The sequence below is a fragment of the Astyanax mexicanus genome, chromosome 1 (genome assembly GCF_023375975.1).
Source record: "Astyanax mexicanus isolate ESR-SI-001 chromosome 1, AstMex3_surface, whole genome shotgun sequence".
NCBI lineage: Eukaryota > Metazoa > Chordata > Actinopteri > Characiformes > Acestrorhamphidae > Astyanax > Astyanax mexicanus.
The window spans coordinates 45,258,207-45,285,370 of record NC_064408.1 but is presented as its reverse complement, the minus strand read 5'-3'; the positions used below and the strand labels follow the sequence as shown (position 1 = coordinate 45,285,370).

General features: G+C 39.6%; 1 protein-coding gene across 1 annotated transcript in view; it reads left to right on the top strand.

The window, feature by feature from the left end:
* The first annotated feature begins 935 nt into the window (after positions 1–935).
* Positions 936–27,164, top strand: part of LOC103022569 (prospero homeobox protein 1) — a 39,900-nt gene continuing 13,671 nt past the window's right edge. Inside the window, exons 1-4 of the mRNA XM_049479056.1 lie at positions 936–1,387; positions 4,527–6,463; positions 11,259–11,364; positions 19,395–19,589. Of these exons, the coding sequence (XP_049335013.1) occupies positions 4,596–6,463; positions 11,259–11,364; positions 19,395–19,589 (2,169 nt within the window). The 5' untranslated portion in view covers positions 936–1,387; positions 4,527–4,595. The remainder of the gene's footprint in view (positions 1,388–4,526; positions 6,464–11,258; positions 11,365–19,394; positions 19,590–27,164) is intronic.

Sequence of the window (27,164 nt, the reverse complement as noted above, 5' to 3'; positions counted from 1 at the left end):
AAAAGATATGCAGCGCTGGAAATTAATATGACACCCGCACCGCGCAGATTTTCACACTCGTATTCCAAAATAGCTCCGCCCTCCTGCGCTGTGAATGGTTAACAGTGAGAACTCACAGGCTGTCCGCCTTATAAGAACGCGAAAAGAAGACTATTAACCAATCGCAGCGATAGGAGGCGGGGTCTGACAGAAAACGGGCGGAGAAAAAAATCCAACCACGCATCAGAGAAGAGACGCTCAGCACCAGAAACTGTGCCGAAAGACAAGACGACGCATAATATGACACTACATATTTAATGCTGTTGAAAAACTGTAGCATTTAATCAAATTGACAGACTGTAAAAAAATCACAAAGGTATTTAACACACGTTCGTTTTAAATATGCATATTAAATCGATGCATCTATTAAGTGTAACCTTATTTTCACGTTTTCATAGCCTTCATAATTTTGTTGAAAATAATAAGCATTCATTACATCTTAAACACATTGTAATGTATTCGTATCAAACTCGAAAACTCAATTACAAACTCTGCAAAAATCAGTACACTGTTAGTTGTTGGCCAACAATAAAAGACTATTAAAAAAATTCTTAACCAGTGTCAATGTCAAACTGTTCTTATCAACCAAACAACTAATTTGAGTTACTGCGATGAGAACATCCAGGACAGTATTTTTACTGCCTACAAAGGCAAAACAATAGATAATCAGCTTTAAATAACTTTAAACATCACTGTTGTCATTATGTACCAACTACATTTAATCTACATTGTTAATCAACTTCAGCTACAAATCCCTCCCTCAAACAGACCCTTCACTCTGTCAGCTATAATGCGATATAACAGACAAGACAAGTGAAAAAAAGTCTTTTCTTTATCTTTTCTTTCTGTTGTTTTGTCCTCATCCCCCTCGCGAGCCTCCGGTCGCTCCTTATTGGCAGCGCGCGCCGTTACATCACCACGACGACGCTGTCCGCGTGACGCGCTCGGAGGGTCCTTCCTGTTTCCTTCGCTCGCGTCTTTAAGTGGCTCGCGCTGCCGGAGGAGCCGCAAAACACGGGAGGACCGGCGCGCGCCCTGTCTGTCTCTCATACACACGGACGCACGCTCGCACGCACACACGCATAAACACACGCACACACACGTACACTTTCGCTCTCTCTCGCTCTCTCTCTCACATACAAAGGCTTTATTCCTCACTCCTCTTTCTATCTCTTTCTCCCTCTCTCTCCCTCTCTCTCTCTTTCTCCCACGCGCATCGCTCAGTTACACCGCACTTCGAGCACGTCGTTCCTCTCTTTTTCTATTCCTGTCTCTCTCTCTCTTTCCCCCTCGGATAAAAGAAATAGGGATTTTTTTTGCTTTGGTCCGGCTCTCGTCTATCTGTGAGGTGAGTAAACTCTTATTTTTTTTCTTAGAGACAGTTTTGAAGATAATACAAAATACGCATCTTTCCTCCTGAGGTACGATAAAAAAAAGAAAAAATATTTTTAAAGCGTTTTCTCGTGCAGTTTTGCTGTTTTGTGTTCGTTGAGTTCGTTGGGACAGAGGTGTTCCTGATGATAAGGTGTTTACACTCGGCTTGCCGGAGTTTACTCCGCTCTTCTCCGTTGCGCACGCATCTTTGTTCATTATTCTTTTGAAAATTGCCGCATCTGCGGTGCGCAGTTTTGCGTGTATTTTTTGGCTTTTTTGTGTTAAGTTGTGGCCCTTGCTGAAAGAGGGGGGCTGTCTGCCTCCTCTCTCCCTTTCCAGAGCGCTGTCCCGACCGGTCAGTCCCCCGGGACAGCAGCGCGCGCGGGTCTGTTTGCTTCTTAATCACAGGTTAACCTCACCTCACCTCATGCACTCGTTTGATGAGGGATTTGCTGCTGTTTGCTTTTGCGCGCATCAGCCAGCTTCACTCTGCCAACTAGAACTTTGATTGTGGCTGCCTGACGACTTTGTTCTTTTTCTTTCTTTCTTTCCTTCTTTCTTTTTTTCCTCCCTTGTTCTCTTCACGAGAAACTGTGGTAAGTTGATCTAAATGTGAATGACGGGAAGTTGGAGTTTCTTTCTGCCCACCTTGGCGTTCGCTGCTTGTCCCAGTCAATTCTGCGAAATGGACGAAAAAAACGGCGAGGCTTGTTGCGCATGCGCGGAGACCGCGAGACAGGTGCGCTGTGAAGAAAGACAGACAGGTGCTGGGGAGGCGTCTCGCGCACACACACACGCAGACATAGTCTCTACGAGCAGTGGTGTAGATAGACTGTTTGGCATGTGTGTACGTAAATACAAGGCTCAGAACCGAAGCATCTTGAAAGTTTGATTTAGTGTTTTTGTTTTATTTTGGCCTTTTTTCCTTTTTTAGACTGAGTTCTCAGTCAGTTTGTATTGGTTTTGTGTCACTTTGCACTGAAGCTTAAAGTTAAAACGATGATTTTTCTTAAGAAAAAAAAGTGTAGAACTGATGCGTGGAATAAATGATGCCCAGAAAAGTCGCGTTCCTTATCCTTGAATATTGACAGACGGGTTTCCACGACGTTGTTTTTATTTTATTTTATTTTTTATTTTTTTTATCTTCATCATTGACTTTGTTTGAAAACTACACTGCCTTAGTGAATTCGATATTGTATGTTTCTGTAGGAAAGAAGTGGAATATATACATTTTTAGAGACAATGAGAGTTTACACGGGTGGAGTGCTGCTTTGCTCTTCCTCTCTCATACAGGGGTTAGAAAAGCTTCGGTTTCCTCTGCACGAGCCAAACTCCCGTCAGAATCGTACACTAAATAAACAACAGGTTATTTTAGCTAAATCTAACAAGTAACTAAAGTGCCTTCTTTACTCTGTGGAAGCAAATGGCAGATTAAGGTCCGACCAACACATCAGACAGAAGATTTAAGTTTTGATATATGGGTTTAAATATTTTTCTTTACCGTTCATAAACGACGTTTTTGCCGATAATAAGAGAAAGCACTTTGTTTTCAAGTAAAACTGGTTAACATTGAATTAATTGTACAAATGTATTCACTTAAAAAAAATCTGAACAAACAAGCCGAGACGTGTCTATAGTCGCTTTTTGGTCACTATTTTCGTATACGGCGATTATATTGAATGCAGTTAAACTAATCCAGCGTCTCTATATGAAAACACAACGACCTCTTTTCAGTGCACAAAATAAATTCGTGTGATTTTTTTGCCACTGAAAATTAGGCCCATTCAGTTGTTTTTGTTCTTCTATCTTCTTTTTCAATATTATTTTGATTCAGTGTATTTACGGAATTTTAGATTAATTTAAAAATGTACACATTTTGGTGTAAAAGGAAGTGTATGTGTACATACCATGTATACTTGTTCTCTTACATATTTATTATTACACCATTCGCTTCTAAATGCACCTTATTTCATTTTCAACACCACCACTCAGAATGATAATGAAAGTCAGAAAATGAAAGATAGACAATAGTCTAATTGTCTCCATCCTCTAGAAAAAAAAGAGATTTTATTCAGTAAACTCAGTAAACTTAAACTTCTGTTGTCATGTTTTTACTGCTCATTATTAATGGGTTTATGGCTGCTCATCTCTGTGTACAAGATCTTATGTCCTCCAAAAAACAAATGTTACCTTTTTGTTTAGCATTTTATTTATTTTTATTAATAAATAAACTATGTATAAATAATCAAAAAAACATAGCTCATCCAGGTTAAAGTAGTGTTTGGTTTGACATTATATCATGCATGGGCAAGTCTAATAGCCGTGGGAATACTTTCTGTTGTCATCTTTGTTCCTCTGCCGATTAATCTTGATTTTTTTAAACCATTGGTTCCTAAATGTTTTGCCTGGTCTAAATCCGTGTAATTGGGGACAGTAGAAAGGCGATTAACATAATTTTATGCAGGATTTTTGCTGCTGTTATTGTTGTGTGAACTGACAATTGTTGCTCTATTTTCTGTATAATGTAGGACTTTGCTCATGTATGCAAAGCTGAGGTGTTCACCCCCCTTTACCGACTACACTACCCACACTTGCTGTCTTCTTTTTCCTTTTTTCCTGAAATTTATAAATAATTTAATTATTGAAATATTCTGAATGCAATTTCTCACATTTAGTGTAGTCTTAAGACCAGTTGTGTTTTACAGATTAACTTAATCAAAGTGAATAATACACTCTGATCCAATTAGAAAATAAAAGCCCTTATCTGCGTTTTCTTCTTTGTCATTAACAGCTGAAGCAAATACACTTCATTCATTCATTTTTGATGATTATGCCATGATTCTGTACTGTTTGACTAGAAAATGTTTATGCAATAATATGAATGAAATGAAATTAATTTACAGATAGATTAATAGAAAATAAATTGTATAATAAATATTTCCTAAAATATTTTCTACCAAGCAAATGTGTATTAAACAAATCAAGGCATATATACATGGCAGTGGTTTAACAGAAAACAAAGCAAAACAGGATTTTAAGTTAAGTTTAAGTTTTTCATTATAAATAGTGTGATGAACCATGTTTTGTTGCTTCGTCCCTCTCTCTGCCTGCAGATAACTGGAGTGGTACTCTAACAGTGTGAGCCCTGGCCTGCGAGAAATGGCTCAGTACTAGCACTAGGGATGCCGGACCATGACAGTGAGTCCCTCCTAAATCGACAGACCAAAAGAAGACGAGTGGACATCGGAGTGAAGAGAACCGTTGGCTCAACTTCCACACCTACACCAGCAGCCTCTGCTGACAGTATTGCAGCCCGCGCAGCCAAATCCGCCGCCATCTTCGGGGCCATGAACGCCCATCACAGCGGGGAGCAGGACCTGCTGGAGTGCCAAGGGACACAGCTCGGGCACGGAGACAGCAGTGAGAGCAAATCCAATGTGCTCCGGAAGCTTCTAAAGAGGGCCAACTCCTATGAGGATGCGATGATGCCCTTTCCTGGTGCTACCATCATCTCACAACTGCTGAAGAGCAACATGGCAAAAAATGGAGGCGGTGGAGGAGGAGAACCAGGGTTCCCAGGTAGCGCCCTCTCCAGCACGGGATCCGAGGTGCCGCAGGAGGATGCATGCAGTAACTCATCCCAGGACAGCCCTCAGGAGTGTCTCTCACCTTTCGGCCGTCCCACTCTGGGTCACTTTGATGTTGAACGACTAAACGATGAGCACCTCCGAGCCAAGCGGGCTCGTGTAGAGAACATTATACGTGGAATGAGCCACTCACCCAGTGTCATGATGCCATCGAACTCCAGCACAAGGGAGCGAGAACGGGATGGGGAAGGAGAAATGGACTGTCCTCAGCAGCCACCCAGTCCACGAGATGGCTACCGCGAGAACAAGCGCAAGCAGAAGCTTCCTCAACAGCAGCAGAGCTTCCAGCAGCTGGTGTCGGCGCGCAAGGAGCAAAAAGTAGAGGAACGCAGGCAGCTCAAGCTGCAGCTTGAGGACATGCAGAAACAGCTGCGACAGCTGCAAGAGAAGTTCTTCCAGATTTACGATAGTACTGACTCAGAAGGGAATGACCCAGATCATGATGCAGGGAACCTCTCAGAAGACAGCGCACGCTCTGATGCTGGACTCATCGATGGAGACATTGATGAGCGGCCTGTACAGGACTCCAATGCTGATCGATCTGATAATGAAATGTCAGATCTGGATCCAGGGCACTTTCTGGACCGGGCAAGGGCATTGCTAAGGGAACAAGCCTTGTTGGATGGAGAGAAACCCAAAAGGGAGGGCTCACTCAGGAGCAAGGGTCAAGGTCCAACCTCTATGCACGCAGAAGGCAAACAACTGGCAGAAACACTGAAGCAGGAACTAAACTCTGCTATGTCCCAGGTTGTAGACACCGTAGTAAAAGTCTTCGCAAAACCTCCACGCCCTCTACCACAGGTGTTCCCACCACTTCCTGCACCCCAGGATCGTTTCAGCATTAATGGGGACAACCCAAACTTTCACACAGCCAATCAGCGGCTTCAGTGCTTTGGCGATGTCATAATTCCCAGCCCACATGAATCGTTCGGTGGAGTCCCATTACCCAGTGCCAATGATCAGACTGAGGCACTGCCTCTAGTGGTGCGAAAGTCTGCCTCTGAGCACCACCATCAATCGTCAGCTGTGGGTGCTCATGGAGGCCACCACCATCCCTCCCTCCACCCATCCTCCCTCTCCGCCAACATGGGTTTCAGTCCGCCATCTTTTCGCCATCCCTTCCCTCTTCCTCTCATGGGGTACCCCTTTCAGGGCCCACCTGGTGCCCTGTCGGTAGGGTACCCAGGCAAAGACAGAGGCTCACCTGATTCCATGGATCTCCCACGGGAGACCACCAGCTTAAGGACCAAGATGGCGTCCAACCACCATTTGGGACACCACCGGTCCTGCTCGCCAACACACCCAGGGAGCACGGCTGAGAGTCTGTCTCTTTCACTCATTAAGTCTGAGTGTGGAGATCTTCAGGACATGTCTGACATCTCACCATATTCAGGAAGTACAATATCCTTTTCATATCTTACTATAAAAGAATGTTTTTTTCATGCTTGTTTTGCTCAAAACAAAGTTCAATTTGTTGCATGGTTTAGCAATCATATTTTTCTTTAATTAGTCTCTGCATGGAAGAGTTTACTGAAGAGAACTTCACTTTTAATGAATGTATTAGAGGGAGCATTTAAAATGTTACAGAAACCCAGTGCAGACCTCCATTACTCACTCTCTGAGAGTGGCCTTCTCCCTGCTCTTTTTTGTTAGGTCATCCTAGCGTTTCCATTTCCAACTCAAGTGCCTTTCACTATGAACACTCTCCTCTTCCAGACATACATTAGAGCGCAGTGTCCCCTGATTCCCATGGTTTAACCCCATGTGATGGCCTTGTGATAAGGGTCCATAGGCCAGAGGCATAGAGGTTTCAGGTTAACTCCTGAGAGACTGAACAGAGAATGGGTCTTATTGCTAAAATCGTACAAGACCCTTTTCCTGTTTTTGTATCACCTACTTATCTTAGCTTGACCAGAGCTGAAATTATACTTTAATTTTAACCACTGATTTCCTATAAATTCTAGTGTCTGTACAAATGAGTGCCTGTCATTTTAAGGATAGGGTCTCTGCATATACATTTTTAATACACACATGAATCCATAATTGTGTACCTTTGAAAAAGATTCCAATCAATTTGGACCTTTAGGCTACAAGTGGTACCAGATATCTCTGTTGCCGAGCTGTGAGGTTCATTTAAGGTCTCGAGGCCTTGCCTGCTGTCTGTGTTTTTTTTTTTGGTTTGACTGACAGTTTCCACCTCTGTCATCCCTCATCATATCCTATTATAGAAAAAAAAGAGAGAGAGGAACAATTATCCCTCCTTTTCATTCCCCCCTTTTTGATTCATAAAGATCTGTCAACAACCTGAGGGCCCTCAGCTGTTGCTTGGCAGCCAAACAATCTCTCTCTTTTTTTCTTCAATGCTTTTTTTTCTTCCTTTCTTTTCTTTGAAGCGGGCATTAACAGGTGTTTGCGGCTGTCTGTTTGTCTTTCATTACACTGCCTCGTCTTGTCTGCTGAGCCAAGGGCCCCTGTGTTCTCCACAGCCGCCCCATCCAGAAACTAGAGTGGGGGGAATAAAAGGAAGAGAGGGATTAGAAACAATTAAATAACGAATCCGCACACCAGTTGCTGCGCGTTTTATTATTGCTATTGATACATATATTAATGATAACAGTCAAAAAGAGTCACAATTTAAATCAAATAGTGGAGTGGCTCTTCCCCAGGCCCACACCAATACATATATAAATAGGGAGGCAGCTTAAGATAACTAGGGATGCACCAATATGGAAATGCTAGAGGTCTGTTTTTTATTTTTAAAAGCATATATATGCAAATATTTAGCAAAATATAAAAAAAATGTGGACAGTATCAACCTGGATTAGTATTACAGAAGTGGGATGCTACTATCTTAATACAGTAGACCAGCATTTTACCCTTCCACGTTCTACTCTTCCAGATTTTCTTTAAGCCTTTTAATATGGGCTATAATATCAAATCATACACCAATCATTTTAAAGCTAGTGTAGTCTGATACTGACTATGACATGTTTACAGCATATAATGTCATTATGCCTACCTAATGGCAACATTAATAACAGCAAAGAATGTATAATGGCATCAAAAGCTAAAGCAAGGCTTAGAGGAGTGGCTGAAGTTCATTAGGTTATTCCAAAACACACATTTAGAAAAAAAGTGTACTTGATAAAATGAAGTGTTATTGAGGTTGAATATACAGTACTTAGGGCATAGTTAATTACAACAGGATAAAGATTAAATAAAAGTATGAGAAGGATCAAGATCTCTGGTCACTGGGACATGCCTGGGAATGGGGTTATAGAAGTGCTGGGAATGGGGTTAGGCGAGACCGCGAGCGCTGTGTTGGGAATGGGGTTACCAGAGACTTAAGAATGGACATATTAGATAGACGGTAAATGGGACGGGATTATAGCGCAGGATACGGACTAAATACTACAGATCTGAAAGTTTGTTTTCGTCTGCGAATGACATTTCATTTACGCCTTGTGTCGAGCGATCTCAATCGAGTCGGAGCGGTGGCAGGTGAAAGTTCCCCCAATGTGACCACTGGGTTACTGGCAGCCAGTCTCTATTTGACAGACACACAAAAGGCCCAGAGCTGGTGTCAGAGGAGGCAGGGCTGGGGAGGAGGGTGCGGAGGACTCTTTGTCTGGCAGAATCGCATAATCAGCCATTTTGTTGTGTGGCGGAGGTTAGGGCAGGAGAACGTCCTCTGCAGGAATGTCACACTCAGTCCCCGTTCGCACTTACAATGCGTTCTTAGCTTAAATAGATTATTGATGAATGCAGAACGCATGGTGGAAAAAGTGCAGATTGGACTGAAACACCCGGACGACTGGCCAAGCAGTTTTTCCTCCCTCGCAAAAAGAGAAACGCCGATAATCAACGCAGCGGACTCGACGCGTTCACTTTGCCGTGAACTTGCGCGAAGATGTCTTGCGCTAATGCGCGTACGCATCTAAAAAAAAAATATATATATAGGTTGTCACTTGAACTTGTGTGACTTTACACAACAAGACTGATTGACTTTTCAGTTCTCAGTTCAAGACGTAGACTAGTACCACATATATATGTAGATATAGAAGTTTAATAAAGATCAAGTCATCATAAACAGACAAACAGACAAAAGCTGAATGAAACCCTCCATAAAAAATATTTATATTGCTACATTACTTGAGCAGTGACACTAGAGTTTAATATTGCTGTGTGTGTTGCACTGAAAACATTGAACTTTTATTTGTGAGTTATTAGCAGCGATAAACTTCAGCTCCAGCTTTCATGTTATGTGTGTGTGTGTGTGTGTGTGTGTGTGTGTTTTGTGCTTGCGCATGATCCATTCATCCATAGCGCTGAATGAAGTAATGCTGCAAAAGAAAAGAGCAGCTTGTCCCTCTTTCATTCTCTTTGGCCTTTGTGCTCATAAAGCAAGACCAGATGGCACGAGAGAGCGAGAGAGGGGGACAGAGAGAAAGAGAGAGAAAGAGAGAGAGAGAGAGAGAGAGAGATATATGCGCTTTTCCAACTAACCACCCTCTTTTTTTTCCCTCTCGTTTCTTTTTTCCTCTCCTTCTTTCTCTCATTCATGTGAAGTACTCTACTTACGGTTCCTTTGAGTCTTTGAATGTGTGCACACTTTAACAAGACGTGTTTATGTTTTCGGATTAGCCATATTTACATGACAAACGTGTCATTTTGCAGGCATATTGTGAGATCAAAGAGATGTTTTTAGATAAATGCTGACCGGTTCCTTGGCACATCGGTTCATTTTGTCCAACCTCTAAACCTAACTGGCAAATCGCTTCCTACAGGTATGACGAGGGCTGAAACCATAACAACAAGTTATTGTAACAAAACGTGTGTATGAGTGTTTAAAAAAGATATATTTACTGTTATTAGTGACAAACTCTGAAAGCTATAGGCCTTCAGTTCAGATTAAAAACTTTAGATGCAATACCAATATCTGTGCTATCTGTAATAGAATGTCATTGCTAAGCTAAGCTAAACTAAGCTAACGCTGGTGCATTTTTTAAACTTTTTTTAATTTACGCTTTATGCTGTTTTACAGTAACATTTAGAGATTTACACTTGCATTTCTTTTTGCTTCAACAGACCTTACCATATATCATATACATATATATATATATATATATATATATATATATATATATATATATATATATATATATATATATATATATTAGTATAAATATATAACTTGTATGTGGCATTTTACAAGTCATTTTTTCATTGATTAGTCCTGGTTACACAGCTGTTGTAGCCATTTCTAACAAAACAAACCTGGTTTGCCTACAGCTAAAGTTCACCGTCGATGATACTTAATAGCGTAACGACTTTTTATGAGCTAGTTTAAGTCCGGCCTAGCTGACCTAAAACTGGATGTGCACTGACATCTCACAGCAATCGGTACTCAGGCCTAGAGGGATATTTTTAATCTAGTAATGGGCCCTACCCACTGGAAATCAAACTGTGATTAGTTGATTATTCCTCTGCCACTTCCTAATTAGAGTGGGGAGGGGGGGTGGTAATCTGACATTCTGTTCAGTGTTTGAAACATAAACCAATAGGGGAGCTTGCTTGGATATATATGTTTAGATTCCATAGGAAAAAAAAACATTTTAATTGGACATTTTGGCAATTAAATCCACTTTTAAAAACAATTATCTTTAAAAAAAAAAAAAAAGGGCGGGAATACTCCTAATACTCCTAATGCTTGAGTTGACAGTGTGAGCACATACAGGACTTGTTTGAACTCTTAGAATTCAGTTGTTTAAGGAGAATTTGATTCGATAGTTTTTTTTAATAGTTTTAATTTTTGAAAGAAGAAAAAAACACAAATCTCTTCAAGTTTGTAACACAGAACATCTCTATTCAGCATTTGATTTGAGCTGGTCATGCCTTGTGAGAGACCCAGAGCATTCCTCCAAGTGCTTACCGCTGTATTTGTAGGCGCCATGCAAATAGCCCCTCGCTCTTTTACATCTGAAGGAGGAGGCCAGCCAAGGCGAAGGGCTTAGGAAAAGACGTTGCTCACTTTGCCTGCGAAATGACTTTCTCATGTAAAACCGGTTTGGCCGCGGTGTTTTATTGGCCGTGACGCCGCGGCACCTTGAGTAATGATGATGATAATGGCAAGCAAATCCTGCTCCTGCTCTCCGCTCGGGGCTCGGCTGCTTTTCCTTAACCCACTTATTTGCACATTCAGGAAGGGCTTTCTCCCAACCACCTGAAGAAGGCCAAGCTCATGTTCTTCTACACCAGGTACCCCAGCTCCAACATGCTGAAGATGTTCTTCTCCGACGTCAAGGTGAGTGGACCACCCCTTGGGTTCTAGAGTTTTGAGATTGCGTGTCCTTGTTTGGCGGGTGTCTCGCGTGTCTGGGTGGGGTGGGAGGGGTTTACTTCACTTCTCCAGGTGAGTTCACTTAAGAATGCTGGCCAGACCGCTGATGGCGTTAGGGAAATGTTAAATGCCGCAGTTGTTGCTGTTGGTTAAGGCTGATGGAGATTCATTTGGTTGAGTGTCATATCAGCCCACGTCAGATAGAGCAGGTAGGATGATAGGTGGACAGTAAGTCAGATTGAAATGTGCAACACTGTTTACGCACTATTTAAAATTGATACCACAGAAGAAACACTTTGGTTCCATTGTAGAACCATGTTTTAAAAGATACTTGTTCTTAAGAGATTGGGTAAAAATGGGTAAACATTCACATAATGATAAGGTTCTGTCTACATAAGCTTCTTCTAACAATCTATACATTACAAGTGATATTAAGAAGGTTCTTTGCATTCATATATCTCATTTACTAAAATTGGCCTCTAGAAACCATCAGTTCCATTGGAAAGTTTTCCAGTTGAGACACACTCATGGAAGCAAATATGGAAACTTTTGTTGAAAATTTGTCCATATTTTTATGTTTTTTCACATTGTAAAGACATCCAAAGTAAGCATCAGATATCAAAATATGGAGTGATTGACAAGTTTAAACCAAAAAAAAAAAAAAACGAATCAAAATTATCTTTGTTTTAGATTTTTTTAAAGTAGCCCCACCCCACATCTCATACCTGTATAAATGTACTGTATGTGTTCCAAACAGTGTTCAAACTGCTTCACAGGGAGATGTTTTGAGAAGCTTGTTCGGATTATAGATATGTTGGGTACACTTTCTAATAACTTTCATTAATATATTTCTAATAAATAATCAGTAGATGTGAACAAAGCAGTAGTTCATCAGAATTTGAATATCAACAAATGCTCACACATGACTCTTATTTATCAGCATGGATATTTATATTAAAACTGTTTCCAAATCATTAGCTCATCAGAATTTGAACATAAAAAATCGCTAGTAAATATGAATTTTAAACCGGGCAAATGTTTACCAATTGCAGTTCATGTTGTCAATGCTTTCATTAGTATTTACAAATGTTTTTGAGTTTCTTAAAATGTGACAAATAACAGTTATTAATCATTAGTTAAGGGTATATTAATGAAAGTTATTATAAAGTGTTATTATTAATAGTAAATTTGATAATACAAACAAATGTCTATAATTTAAATAATAACATTCAGATACACTGTAAGTAAAGTCCAACTTAAGAAAAATTCGAAGGACTGTTTTTGTCCATTACAAGAAAAAGCTTGAGCAAAAAAATTAAAAAAGCAACAATCATTTTTAAGTTGAATAAGTGAAACAACATTTTAGGAAATGTGGTACCAAAAAGCATTGTTTCTTTTCTTACAGTGTGTAGTTTATGAGAAATGCATAACCTAGACTGTCAGAGATTCTCAGAGGAGCGTTTGAGAAGCACTTCATAGAGCGTTTGGGAAAGTGTTTGAATGAGTGCAAGAGAAGGAAGATCATAAGCAAAACATGTAGCCTACATAACAAACAAAGACTTGTGTGTGAACCAGTAGATGATGAGACCTTCTCAGGCCACACAGTGTGTGTGTGTGTGTGTGTGTGTGTGTGTGTGGACTAGGATACAAACCTCTGACAAATTCAGGCCATCTTATTCAAATGAACAGACAAACTTCCCCTTTTTACCAGCTGCCCTTAGATCACTGTTACCACAGTGACAAACAACCTGTAATCACGTGACGCGACTTACGCTTACAGATCTCACTCAGGCAGCTTCCTGGTGTGCTTACTTTCCTCCACCAAGAACAGCCATGGATATACTGTACACTCTAAACCGTGTTCTATACAGAAAACACTGTTTAGATGCTCTATATAAGCTTTTGAGAAAATTCTATAATGGCCCTTCTCTTACGAATGTAGTTGATACAGTTGATGCGTTTAGGTCTTTAAGGTTGTGATGATTCTGTATAGAACCTGTGGAAAGCCCACAGAAGTTTGGGAACACTTTAAAGTCTTTTATCTTTTGACATTTTAAGAGTGAATTAAAATTATATCATTGGAAATGTCAGACCATCAAATTAAAAAAAGAAAAAAACACTTTTTAAAAGCTTTTTGCTTTTAAAAAGTTGTCCCCAAACTTGTGATGAGCAGTCTATATAATCTGCCCGCAGTTCTGCTAACATGTCAGCCATATTTGCCTCTAAGCCTCATATTCTGAAGCGATCATTTGCTTCCCTATGAAGCTCTTATCAATCACTTTTCTTTCTCCTTGACGTTGCTGGTCACTCGAGTAAACAAACCGCTTCCCTCTTTCTCGCTAACCACAGAGGCATTCGTCTGGTCATAAAAAAACAAAACTCTTGCTAATAGAGTTAGCAGCATATAGCATGTGCTCATATATAAGTATATAAGTAAGCAGCTCTTTGGTTAAAGTCATTTTTACAAATATAAATATAAAATATTTTCATAGCCACTGTGGATGTTGTGCATTATGTAAATAATACAATATTTTATTTGTAAAAATATAAAAAATTACAGAAATTTGATGCAATAATTTGTGCTGATAGCAAAGGCACCAGTGTGCCTTCCTCTCTGAATCCTATGTTTGAGAAAAAAATTAAAATTTAAAAATACTTAAGATACACACTGCATAATTCCTTTAAAGCCATTTCATAGCTTAATGTATTTAGTGGTCTTCACAAAGAACAACATTCTGAGTATAAAGTAAAGGAAAAGTATATAAATCCCATGATGTTATGATGTAATGAATTGAAGAAGATTATTAAACTAAAATTCCCCCTTTCACACAGTTTTCAGATGTGCTACAGTATTCCTATTTCTATGCAGAATAAACTCATCCTTTCCTCAAATGAAATCGTCAAATCATGACATGCGATGGAGTAGATAGATGGTCCTTGGAGTACCTCGAATAAACACGACAAACTCATTTTACATAATCCTCACAAGCATAAAGGTTTTCCTTAATTGAATTAGATTAACATAACGCCGAAACAAGGTCAGATTGTTGGCAGCATTATCTCTGTGTGGCTTTGTTTTTGACTGCATTGTGGAACAATGGGTGGCACGGATTTTATTATTTTTTCCCTCTTTTCCTTTCTCTCGGGGATCGACCGCTGCTTTTAGTGTAGCTGCTCATTAGTCATTCATCATATTTACATGTCTCATGAATATCAATGCAGCATGCTTTGCATATTAAAGAGCAGCCATAATCTTAATAAGGTCTGATTATTTAAAGGATAATAATGGTGGGAACGGATTTTCGGTGGGCTTTCCCTTTGTTTCCGATCAGAGCCCGTTCTTGAGCTTCCCCTCAGACAGCAAATGTGGGAGAGCAAACTGGTCTGAGGTCAGTAACAAGAGTGACCTCGTCCAGAACGGACACCTTTAAAGCGCTAATTGAAGTGGTTAGGGACCGCTTGACTTTTGACCTGTGTGTGTGTACACAGAAGGCCAGTTTTTTTTTTTTTTTACAAGCTGGAATCTGGAATTAGTCACACTTGAGTGACTAGAACACATACATGAGCTCATCTGCCCGACTGCCTGATTTAACAATACATAATAATCAGGCTGTTTCTAACATTAAAAGTGTTAAAAATATTAGTTTTTTAATAGACTAATCAACACATTCCAGAAATTGTTCTGGAGTAAAACTTTTTTTTTTTCTTTTTTTTTTTTTACACCTTTCAGCACATTCAGACTTTCAGCTGTTATTTACACTGTTTAAATATTTAATCATGAATGGACCATATAAAGGATTTTAAAGAAAAGCTTGATTAAGTTAAGAGTTTATAATAAGTATATATCTTTTTAATTAGTGGCACAATTTCTCTCACTCGTAGATTACATAAAAGCCATTTAAAAAAAAAATATTAGAAACATTATGTACTGTACCTTAATATTTCTGTCTCATAAATCATTTAAAGAAATCTGTTAATCTGAAGATTAATTCTTTATAATTTTATGTTCATATGTAAATTAGTTAAAAATCAATTTGAGAATTCTCCTTTTACAAGTTCATTGCAAACTTTATTTATCTCTCATTTTCTGAAAAAAAAAATTAGAATTTTGAATCTGTCAAAAAATAATTCTATAGCCCATACACTTTAGAAATCGTTTTAACAAATTTAGAAATCTTTCTAAAATGTATTTGAAATCTTATAAACTTTTCCTAAATGTATTAAAAATATTACAGATTTTATAATTATCTGTATAAATCCAGCAGAAATAACCTTTTCTAAAATATATGCATTTGAAACCTGATATATCAATATGAGACACGAGATCTGTAGTAGTAGTAATAGTACAAGTACATATGTGACAAGTTCAAGATTATGTGAATTAAGTCATTTGTGTTCTGTATGTCATTATTTTCTAAACAGCCTCAGTTGTATGAAATTGTAACTTTATAGAAAGAAGGAAAATCTTGAATATTTTATTGATTAGTGATAAAAAAAAGTGCAATCACAGAAATATACTTAATGTACCCATAGAATGCCAGTAGTCTCGGTTTAGAAGGTTCTTTTTTGTTGCTTTACTGTGACAGTTCTCAGGATCTCTGTGACTCAGGATCTTTCCTCTTGTTTTCCTGCTGATGGTCAGAGCAGAATGAAGAGGGGATTAGCCTTGTTTTTTCTCTTTAGTCCTCCATCAGGAAGTGAGGATGGGCATAAAGAACAAACACTGAAGTCTCTGTGAGTGTGTGTGTGTATGTGTGTGTGTGTGTGAGAGAGAGAGAGAGAGAGAGAGAGAGAGAGAGAGAGAGGGCAGACTGGGATGTGTTGAGTGTGTGAATTAGAAACTTGGTGTTACACTGGCACATAATAGAGTGGACATAAGGGCGAAAGAAATGTATACAGATGACTTCAGAGTGTTGGACCGTCCAATAATAACAGCTCATGAGAATACTCACACACACACACACACACACACACACACACACCCTTGTTCTCTTACTCTCTCGTCTCTTTCGCTTGGTGGTGTGACAGGAAAGGTCTTTGTTGTGAGTGATGAGGTCATTGTCAGTGATTTAGTGCTCATCATAAAGATACACACACACACACTCACACACACACTCACACACTCACACACTCACACACTGCAGGCCAGACTGGACGGACCTCCTGATGGCCAAATTTCTGACAGTGGTGTTTGTATAATGGATTGATCCGTTTGATAAGCCTTTGAAAGTTTATGCAAGTTTGTGTGATGTGGACTTTAATGTTTGTGTGTGTGTGTGTGTGTGTGTGTGCACATGCACATGTGTGTTTAATATCTGACTGTGTGAATAGATGGAGTACATCATGCTTTCTCTTTCTCTTTATCATGTAATTTATCCTCCTATCTCTCTTTCGTTCTGACACTCACGTCACTTCATTTCAATAGTATATATATATATTTTTTTTTTCCCTCTCCTGTCTGTTACAATTTTTTTCTCTTCCATCTCTTACTCCTTCATTACTATCATCCCCAATTCCATCCTAAACTGTCTTTCTTACTCTTCTTCTCTTCATTTCTTTCCTCTCTTTCTTTTTTATCCTCTCGTTGCTTTTCTATACTTTAATATCTTATTCCATCTCTCATTGGACATCTCTCTTTCTTCCTCTCTTTTTCTCTCTCTCTCTGAACAACAGTTCTCTCTAATCTCCATGTAAAAGCTGTTTCCCCTCCCCAGAGGGCCGCTGCCCATCGTTTTGTCGTCTTTTCTGAAAGATGGGAGATGAAGGAGAAAATGGGGGGATGGGAGGGGTTGTGGTGGTGGTGGTAGAGGGGGGCTTTTTTTGGGGCGGGGCAATTAAAGGGGTATGAGGGCCCCGTTCGGGACTTATCAGCTGCCATTGTTGTTTTTTTGCACTGTGTAAAGGGGGCTTCTCTCTCTCTCTCTGTCTCTCTGTTTTTTCTCTATTTCATTTTCTCTCTTTTTTTTCACTGACTTTTCTCCTATCTCTCTATCCTCTGTTGTTTTTGCTACCTCTCTTTTTTATCTTCTCTTTTCTTTTATGTCTTTCTAAAATGTCTATCAATCTATTTTTTTCTACTTTCTCTTCCTTTGCATCTACTTTCTTTCTTTTTTATCTCTCTCAATTTTTTATCATTATCTTTCCAACTTTTTCCTGTCTTCTCTCATTAACTCTTCTCTTTTATCTCTTCCTCTGAAATGTTCTGTCAGTATCTCTCTCTAACTCTTTCTTGTCCTCACTCATTCTCTCTTTCCTAATCTCTCAGTGTGTGTTTAATTCTGTATCTGTCACTCTCACTATTACTCTCTCTCTCTCCTCCTCCTCCTCCTCCTCCTCCTCCTCTCTCCCCTGGGTTCATTGCCCTGGTGAACTGTAAACCACTGCTCTCTTAACCGGTTTAAGGTTGTATTGAATTTGGCACAGGACCCCCCGTCTCCCCCCGGCTCATGCCTGTGGGGTAACAGTCGTTGAAAGCAGGCTGCTGATTGGTGAATGGGCATTAAGCTGATGTTTGAACTCCCTGTGGGTCAGATGGCTCTTTTTATGTTGACTTTATCAGTTTTCTACTCAATTATCTGTCCCAGGCCTCGCAGCTGAGGGCGACTCACAGACCCCTCCTCCTCCCCTGCCCACCACAAACACACACACACACACGCAGTCACACACACACACACACACACACACATACGCAGTCACACACTGTCCAGATTGCCTCTCATGGAAAGAGGCCTTTCTTTTCATGTAAATGATGTTAATGATATTCTTCGTTGTTGACACAGGATCTGTGATTATGAAGATTTGGTTAATGATTAACCGTTTCCCCTGAGGAACACTTGCTAACAAGGCCAGTCTGAGAGACTGCTGTTCTTTTTCCAATCCTTTAGCACTTCATTAACCCTTAGAAGTCACAATTATCACCACTGTCAACAGAAGCCTGTTGTAATTTGATATTAATTGTTCCTCACTCATTGTTCATTGAAACAAGGCAAAACAAAATATTGGAGTTTTTTTCAGTTCTTTAACTTTCTTTAACTTTCCCTTGATACCAGACTTTAGATGCCTTTTTGTGACTTAAATTTGAGGACATTTAGATTTTTTTAAATAAAGCCATCAATTTCCTCATGTTTTCATCAATTGTAGCCTGAAGTAAATTGGCGTAAATGTACGTGGAGTGCTATGGGGGGTCATTTCCTCTTTTACAGGAGCTGCTGCTTTAGAAAATTACAGGCTGAATTATCTACTGTTTTTAACTGAACTCAGTGTCACACTGAGCATTTTAGTCCCATCTAGCCACACATCGCTGTCATTTTCCAGCCAGATGTTGCATTGGATGGCTGATATGTTCTGTACTTAGAGTCCTGGCATTCATGTTCACATTAAACACTGCCCAAATTGCAAATTGATGGATGCTGTGGAAGAGTCATAATTTCTATTCTCAATATTATTTCTTTTCATTTTTGGTGTGGGTTCAACTCAAAAAGCCATTCACAATTTTATTGGTTATTTGCCTTAAAATGTGTTTCTTTTTGCAAAAAAAAAAAAACCTTTTAATATTGCATTACAGATACAAGTTAAAGAGCCTTGTTTTTAATACTATACTGTGGACTAAGTGTAGGCTGTATGCTCTAAGCAAAATGATTCTATAAAATAAAAGGTGTTTATTGACTTAAAACAAGCACAGTACTGTTTTTGGTGCTATAGAACTTTTTTTTATAGTTATTTAAAAAAAAAAAAGTTTTTTTTTTCCACAAATGTGAAAAACTTTAAACTAGACAAACAACCTTTTCAACATACAAAATTGGGTTTTTGAGTTGACATGTTTTTCATTTAGTAAACTTTCCTATAAATTTCATATACAATTTACCTATAAAACTCAAAAACAAAATACTTTTTGTCTGACATTATGTCTTTCTTTTTCTCTCTCTCTTTCTCTTTCTCTCTCTTTCTCTTTCTCTTTCTCTCTCTTTCTCTCTCTCTCTCTCTCTCTCTCTCAGTTTAACAGGTGTATAACGTCTCAGTTGATAAAGTGGTTCAGTAACTTTCGGGAGTTCTACTACATCCAGATGGAGAAATTTGCGCGGCAGGCCATAAACGACGGAGTGACCGGAGCCGATGAGATCTCCGTCAGCCGAGACTCCGAGCTGTTCAGGGCTCTCAACATGCACTACAACAAGGCCAATGACTTTGAGGTACATACACATGATCACACTCATATTAACACATGTAGTTATTGCTCATCAAAAGTTTGGGAACACGCAGTATTCAGTATTCAGTACAAATCTCACTTTACAAAAACTTGAGTTGAGTGTTTAGGTCAGAAAGTGCAATAGAAAATTCAAATAGGGATATTTACAGCTGGTGAGAGCTTTTTCTTAAAGCTAAAGCCTACACATTTTATTTTCTAGTTTTGTCTTCATCCTTTCAGGTGTTTAAAGAACCATTGGGCCAAATTATAAAAACAATAGTTTGATGAAAAAAAAAACCTTTTGAGCAAAGCTAAATGATAAATGTTTTTTAAATTGTAAAAGACATTAAATGAAGGTGTTTAAACCTTTACAAACACCATCTTCATCAGCTTCTTCATGGAGCCAAAAGTGGGTCTTTTTTGGCAGTGGTCTTCCAATCTGGACCTTGAATCTAGGTTTCAGTCATGGACTTTGAAATCTTGTTTATAGTAATAAACTTCCAAATATATCAAAACCCAGGATTGGATTTCTGGAAGTCTTAAAGTTTTAAAGAATTGAGCTCTATGGTATCACCTACAGAACCATTTTAGCACTTTAGTAGTTTGTTTAGGAGTGTAAATATGCACAAAGCTTTAAGTAGCTGCTAATTGAATTGTAATATTGGAAATTCTTAAAAAAATATGTATATGCAAAGTGTTGCCTGATATTTGACTTTTGTTGAGCTGTTTGAACATAATTAGGCTTTAATGCAGATACTAGTAAAGGAGATAGTGGGACTGAGAGTGATTTGTGCTGTAGTGATTAGAGCAAGGGTGTGTGTGATTAAAGGGAGTATGTGTGTGTGTGTATGTGTGTGAGTGTGTGTGTGTGTGTGTGTGTGTCCTGCTTGTCCGGAAGGGTAGTGCAGTCCCCTGGAAGGCCCAGGTCTGCTGGCAAAGCACTTCTGCAGAAAACACCTCACACTGGAGCAGAGCAAGGTTATGAGCCCTGCTGCTTCACAGAGACAGAGAGAGAAAGAGAGAGGGAGAGAGAGAGAGAGAGAGAGCAATACAGAGGACAAGAGCGTTTGAGAGGAAAAACAAAAGAGAAGTGTGTCGGAGAACAAAACATACAAAAAAAGAGAGAAAATGAGAGAGAGAGAGAGAGAGAGAAAGAGAGAGAGGGAGAGGGAGGAGGGGAAAAGGACAAGAAAGCGTGAGCAGTAGAAGATGAGACAGCAGCTGTGTCCCAAAGCCTAGGCTGCAGCCGAGGTGGGTTGCATTTCTTGGCCGCTATGTCATTGGCTGCTTATTCACTGCAGGGCCGAACCGTTCTGAGCACAGAGGATGATGGTGTTCCATACGGAGACGGTTCAGTGTAGAGCACATACGCAATGCTTCAGCACGTAGGAAGAGGCCCATAGTCTCTGCTAACATGCTAAAGCATTGTTAGCGATATCGGATAAACCGAATCACTGACATGCTAATGCTGCAGCAAGTAAGAGAAAGAGAGACAGCGGGTCAGAGATGACACATTGGGAAAGATAAAGAACAAAGGGATTAGACAGAAGGAAACAAAGTGAAGGAAAATTATGTTTTCACCCCAGCATTTTCCTATTGGATTCTAGTCCAGTCAAGTCAAATTCATGTTCAAGTTCAAAGATAAATGGGCTTCCAGACCTTTTCTAAGCACATATTGCAGGAAAGTTAAACAAAAAACACTGCACTTACCCGTGGGATATGTATTTAAGGTCTTCTACAGTAAATGTGGATGTGTTTTTTTTTTTTCATCACACAGACAATTCTAACCAAACACTGACAGTCAAGACTATTACCACCCACTGCACTGTCCACTGTGGGTGGTAATAACTTCTGTGATGTATTACCAGTACACATGTGACATTATGGATCAAGGAACGTAAAATACAATACCACACAATGTCAGAATTTCAATGTCCCATCCACCAGGGATCCACTGTCAGGCCTCGCTCCAACTCCCATAACTTTTGCCACGTCACTTTTCCATTAGCCTACTGGCCAGTATACAAACTCACTCACAAGATATCACATCATGATAACATACATGTGAATGGGCATTCCCAAGCCAGCCTTGAGGTAACATTTCTTGATCATGATCAATTTACGAACTGCTATCCCATGATCTTGGCCTTTGGCATGGCAGTGTTTATGGAAATGCTTTTGCAGAAACAGTCCATTTAGAAAAAAATATTATTTATGATGTCATTTACATCCAGCACATTTACGCATATGTTCTGTACATTTATCTGCAGGGAGGAGCACAGTCACGTAGTTCATTCTTGAAGTACAATCGTTTTTTTGAAAAACCAAAGATCATAATTGACTAACCCTAAAAACTGAGCACTAAAAACATTTATCAACCCGCTTAATTTCTATAAAAATGTGTTTATTTTTATTGTATTTTTAAAATATATTTATTAGTCAGAAAAGATAAGTGTTGGCATGGATTTGTGACAGTCTTAAGTGCAGAGTTTGTTAGCAATGTTAGCTTATCATCTCAATGTAGCTGTAATGTAAAGAAGCAACATGAAGCAAAATGGTTAAATAATGGTAAAATGATTTTTTAAATAATGTTTTCTTATATTTTAATATACATTATTTGCACTGTTACATCTGTTGTGCATTGTTCATTCCTTTCCTCCAAAATATCCCTTTAAAGTAATTAAAATAAAACTAATAGAAGTAGATAAATGGATATCTGAAAAATCAATTATGACTGTGAGACGAATGTTAAAGAGGAGCTCAGGAAAAATAATTAATGCAAGAATAAAGAATATGAACCCTCTGATTTGACCCTAGTGTCCTGTAGGTAACATCCAGTGGCAAGAAAGAAAGGAGAGGCTGTTTCTTTTACACACACACACACACACACACACACACACACACAAACACACACATGTAGACACACACACACACATGCTCCTTTCTCTGGCTCCAGGAACTTAAGGCTTCATGCTGAAGATTTCCATATATAAAAGAGAACTTTGCATACGGAGAGGAGATCAGTGAATAAGTCTACTGTTGTTTGTGAAGTTTTGCCTGACCTGCGCTCGCACAGTGTGTGTGTGTGTGTGTGTGTGTGAGTAAGTGTGTGTGTATGGGCGTTTGTCGGAGGCAGAAGGGGGCCGTTTTGCATGTTAAGGATTTTCTCAGCAGGTGTCTGATAGATCTAATAGCTGATTAAAACTTTGCACAAGGAAATTATGCCAAGCAATGCAAATCTTTACAAACTAACCCACCTGACCGTACTGTGCGAGTGTGTGTGTGTGTGTGTGTGTGTGTGTGTGTGTGAGTGTGTGTGTGTGTGTCCACTGAGGTGATATGATGTACAGGCAGATTTTGTGCTGGTGGTGAACTTACATGCCCCCAAGACACCCCACCCCCCACCTGCCTCCATCACCATTAGAAACAGGAGCCACTGCTGATTCAGCATCGTGCACGCATACACACACACACACACACACACACACACACACACACACACACACACACACACACACACACACACCTTGATTCACTGTATAGTCAGCTCCACCTTGCTGATCTCTTTGGCTTTACCTTAAACATGTTCTCTCTCTCTCTTATCTCTGTCTATGACTCGTTCTCTTTCCCTCTTTTTTACTCTCTCTCTCTTTCTTTCTATCTGTCTCTCTCTCCCTTTCTCTGTCTTTTTCTCTGTCACTTTCTTTCTGAACCTTAAATTGTGCTCTCTCTCTTTCAGTTTTTATAATTTTCTCTTTACAAACACGCTGGTTCTTTCTTTCTTTCTTTTTTTGCAACTTTTTCAATATCTCACTCTCTATTTTTAACAACTTTTTCCATTTTTTCCCTTTGTCATCCCTTCTCCAATTTTTCTGTTGTTTCTTTCCCACTCTCTTCATACTATGATCATGTTCTTTCCTTTTTTCTCTCTTTCTCTCTTCATCTCTACCCCCTTCTATCTCCCCCCAGTTTAGTTTGATGCTAATCAACTCTGTCACTAATTTCTATCTCCTGTGCTTCTCTCGTTCTTTGAGAAGTCTTTTGTAGTTATTGTTTCCTTCCCCCCCCCCTTTTCACGCTCGTCCGCTGTCTCCCGACATCTTTTAGCTTCTGTTTCCTCGCTCCTTTCATCCTCTTCAAAATGCTTTTCTTCCATCCGCTCTTCTCTTGAGCCCATTAGGAAGTTTTAATGACATATTTCTCTCTCTCTTTCTCTCTCTATCTATCTCTCTCTCTCACACACACACACTCTCTCTCTCACTTCCTCACGGCACAGTGAACATGATCAGCAATTAAAGCATCTTCATTAATTACTCTTTCTCTCTCTCTCTCTCCCTCTCTCTCTCATTCCTGCACTCCCTCTCTCTGCCCCCTCCGCTGACTCTCTCTCTCTTTCACTGTTTCGCTCCCTCTATGAAGGCCATGCAGTAAACAACACCCCTCACACAGAAACAGAGCTCCTAGATATTTAATGCGTGTTTTAACAGGTTGTAATAACTGTGTAATTATGTGTAATATGTGTTTATGACATGTTTAGAAGTGCTATCTGTCTAAACAAGTTGGAATTTTCAGCAGAAAGTGTCCTAAATCAGAAAATCTGAAAGGTTAAGATTTATTGCCACACTATGATGACCACGTTTGGGTCATTTTATTCATGATGGTCCCTTAGATTCTCATTAAAAAAACTTTGTAATGTCACAACATTCTTAAGGCAGTGCAAAGTGTTCATGAAAAAATTATACCAAATTCTTTGTTAATTAATCAAGAAAAATCATTAGAAACATAGCATTAGAAATCATTAGAAACATAGCAACCAATAATGCATGCTTACTGTTTTGAACTGAATATAGATAGAGCTCAAACACTCATCCATAAAGTACCACAGGGAATTAATCAAAAAGGCATCGTAGAAATTAGCTTTTTTATGAAGTAATGCAAAAAAAAGTGAAAATTCTCAACTTTCAGATCCAGCATGCTGTAAATAAATTAGGCTGAAAATCAATATTTATTTCTAAGTTGCCTGATATTTCTAACAGCCTGATTCCATCCTTTTTGGGAAAACCTAGTTTTGAGATAAAAAGATTGCTGGTTCGATTCCCAGGACCAGCATCCATAGCTAAGAAAAAAATCAATCCCCCAGTGCTTGTGGAGTGTATTCTCACTGCCGTCACTAGTGGGAGTGTGCATGTTAAATGGGGGAAGCTGGGTTATTTTGTCTTTGCACTGTAATAGCGATAAACTCTTTTATGATCTCAAAAGGAAGAGGGAAGTTTATATATATGTTATTGGCTGAGTAAAGGGACTGAATCGCCCAAAATCCAACCTTGCCTCTTTGGCCTCTACTTGTCGCTGATGCATAATCCTTACTTGTTCTCCTATTCTTTGAGCCTTGATAAAGTCCTGAAAACTATCATTTAATCAACGAAAGATCTTTTTTTTGTTTTTTTTTTAGCTGTCATGGTTCTTTACATCATCAATGTTTTTTTGGAGAGACTTTGAGTAGTGTTTAGTTGGTCTTTAAGAAAGTCTTTTAGAAAATGTTTCAATTTCAAGATTTTAAAACTTTGTAGTAAGATGTTCAGCATTTGATGACATATCAGCCACTAGTGAGTGATGTTAGGTCTTTTTAAACTTTTAAACTTTTTTTGTTTTCTTGAGTTTTAATTCTCAACTCGATCCCCTGTACAGTTTTCTCTGTGAGCACCTGATCGCCTCAGAACCCGTACCCTGTACTGTGTATACCTGCCCGCTGAGTGCGTCCGCTTATCTATCATCATATTTATTAGGATTAAAATGCAAAAGCCGATCCCACGTCAGCGTTATTAGTTGCCAGAGTCATGCGTGCATGACCGCTGATTTCCCCGCAGGCCGAAAACGCCTTGGCTAACACTCACCAGGTCGTCTTGTGTTTGCCAGACAGAAGCACTTAGAGCCAAAGTGCTCTCCCCTGCGGCCCAGGAGATGGGGGCAGGTGGGGTGGATGGGTTTGGATGAGGTAGTCTGCTTCTTCTCATATTGCCCACGACAAGACGAACCAGATAAGCCATTTAGCAAAGACAAAAGGATCTGATTTAGACGTGTAGCCGCTGACTGTCACTTTTGTGTGTTTTTGTGCACTTTAGGTGAAAAAATTGTGTCAAATTTAGGGGTCGGGTTTCAGTGTCCCTAAAGCGATAGCAACTTGTTCTTTTAATTGCACTAACACTCCTACCTGCCGGTGAAACCTGGCCTTTTAGCCCGGCTCTAGACATGACCTTGTAGAGGCAAAGTTTGACTTGTCATGCACTCTGGTGTGCTGCCGTATTTTTTTTTTCTGGAGTATGTGTATGTGTGTGTGTGTGTGTGTGTGTGTGTGTGTGTGTGTGTGTTATATCCCAGACCCTCCCCTCAGGCTGACATTGGAAGATCTGGTCCTCAGTGAATCTTTGCTCTAATCTGAGTTGATCTAAAGTGGCCTCAATCACTGCTAAAGAGACGGCTGTCGTGACACAGGTCTGCAGGGTAGCACACACGTACGCCACACACACACACACACACACACACACACATACACACACTATCATTGCCACTCTCTCACACTATCACTTTTTACTCTTCCCTTCGTTTCCTTTGTACTTTGTATTTGTAATTCTGTAAAACTCTTTTTCAAAACTTCGCCTTCTAACTTCTTTCAATTAATCACCCTTTCTCTGTCCTCCCCATTCTCTCTCTCTTTCTCTATCTGTCCCTTTCTCTCTTGTGTTCTATCCTTCCCTGCTCTTTTCTGTTCTTTCCCACCCTCTGTCCACCTGCTCTTCTCTCTGTCCTTGTATTGAGATGCAAAGAAACAGCTTGTCACATTCAAGCACAGGCAGAAAAAAAGCCCAAAGACCTTCCCCCAGAATGTCCCAGGCTTCTATGTGTCTGTCTCTATGTGTGTGTGTGTGTGTGTGTGTGTGTGTGTGTGTCCATGCCAAGGAGATCTGCGCACACTTGGCAGAAAAGGGTGCCAGTGGCCTTGTCTCAAGTCCCACTGCCTCCCTTTTTCCACCCGACTAGATCGGGCCAAGACGGTGGCCATCAGGGCTGGCTGGATGCACCGCTCCCCCACGGAGTACCCCAAGGCTTTATACTGGGCCCTCTACTAATCTGCTCAATCCCCTCTAACCTTGCGATGGACACGCAAACACATGAACGTTAGTATGGGTTTTTAGTTCTTTTGTTAGAGCAGTGGTACTTAAAGGTTTTAGACCACTTACCACCAATGACCTTAACTAAAACTTAACTAAAAAGTACCACAAGTACAAGACATTTAGGAGGAACACCTGTACCACACACATGCTTATTAATACACAGTAGATGTGGAATCCACACATATACATAGGCTGAGTTATCGTTTACCAATTGTTCTTAATTGTTATGTGGAGCTTGCCTGTTTTTTTAGTCTGTAAATTAGTATGATAAGTTTAATTAAGTTTAATTGATTGTTTGGTTATTGTTTCTGGTTAATACCGTATCACTACTGAGAAGAACATCTCAGAAGGGTTTATACAGAGGAAATCAACAAGAGCGACAAGCTACAAGCTATTAACTGTAATGC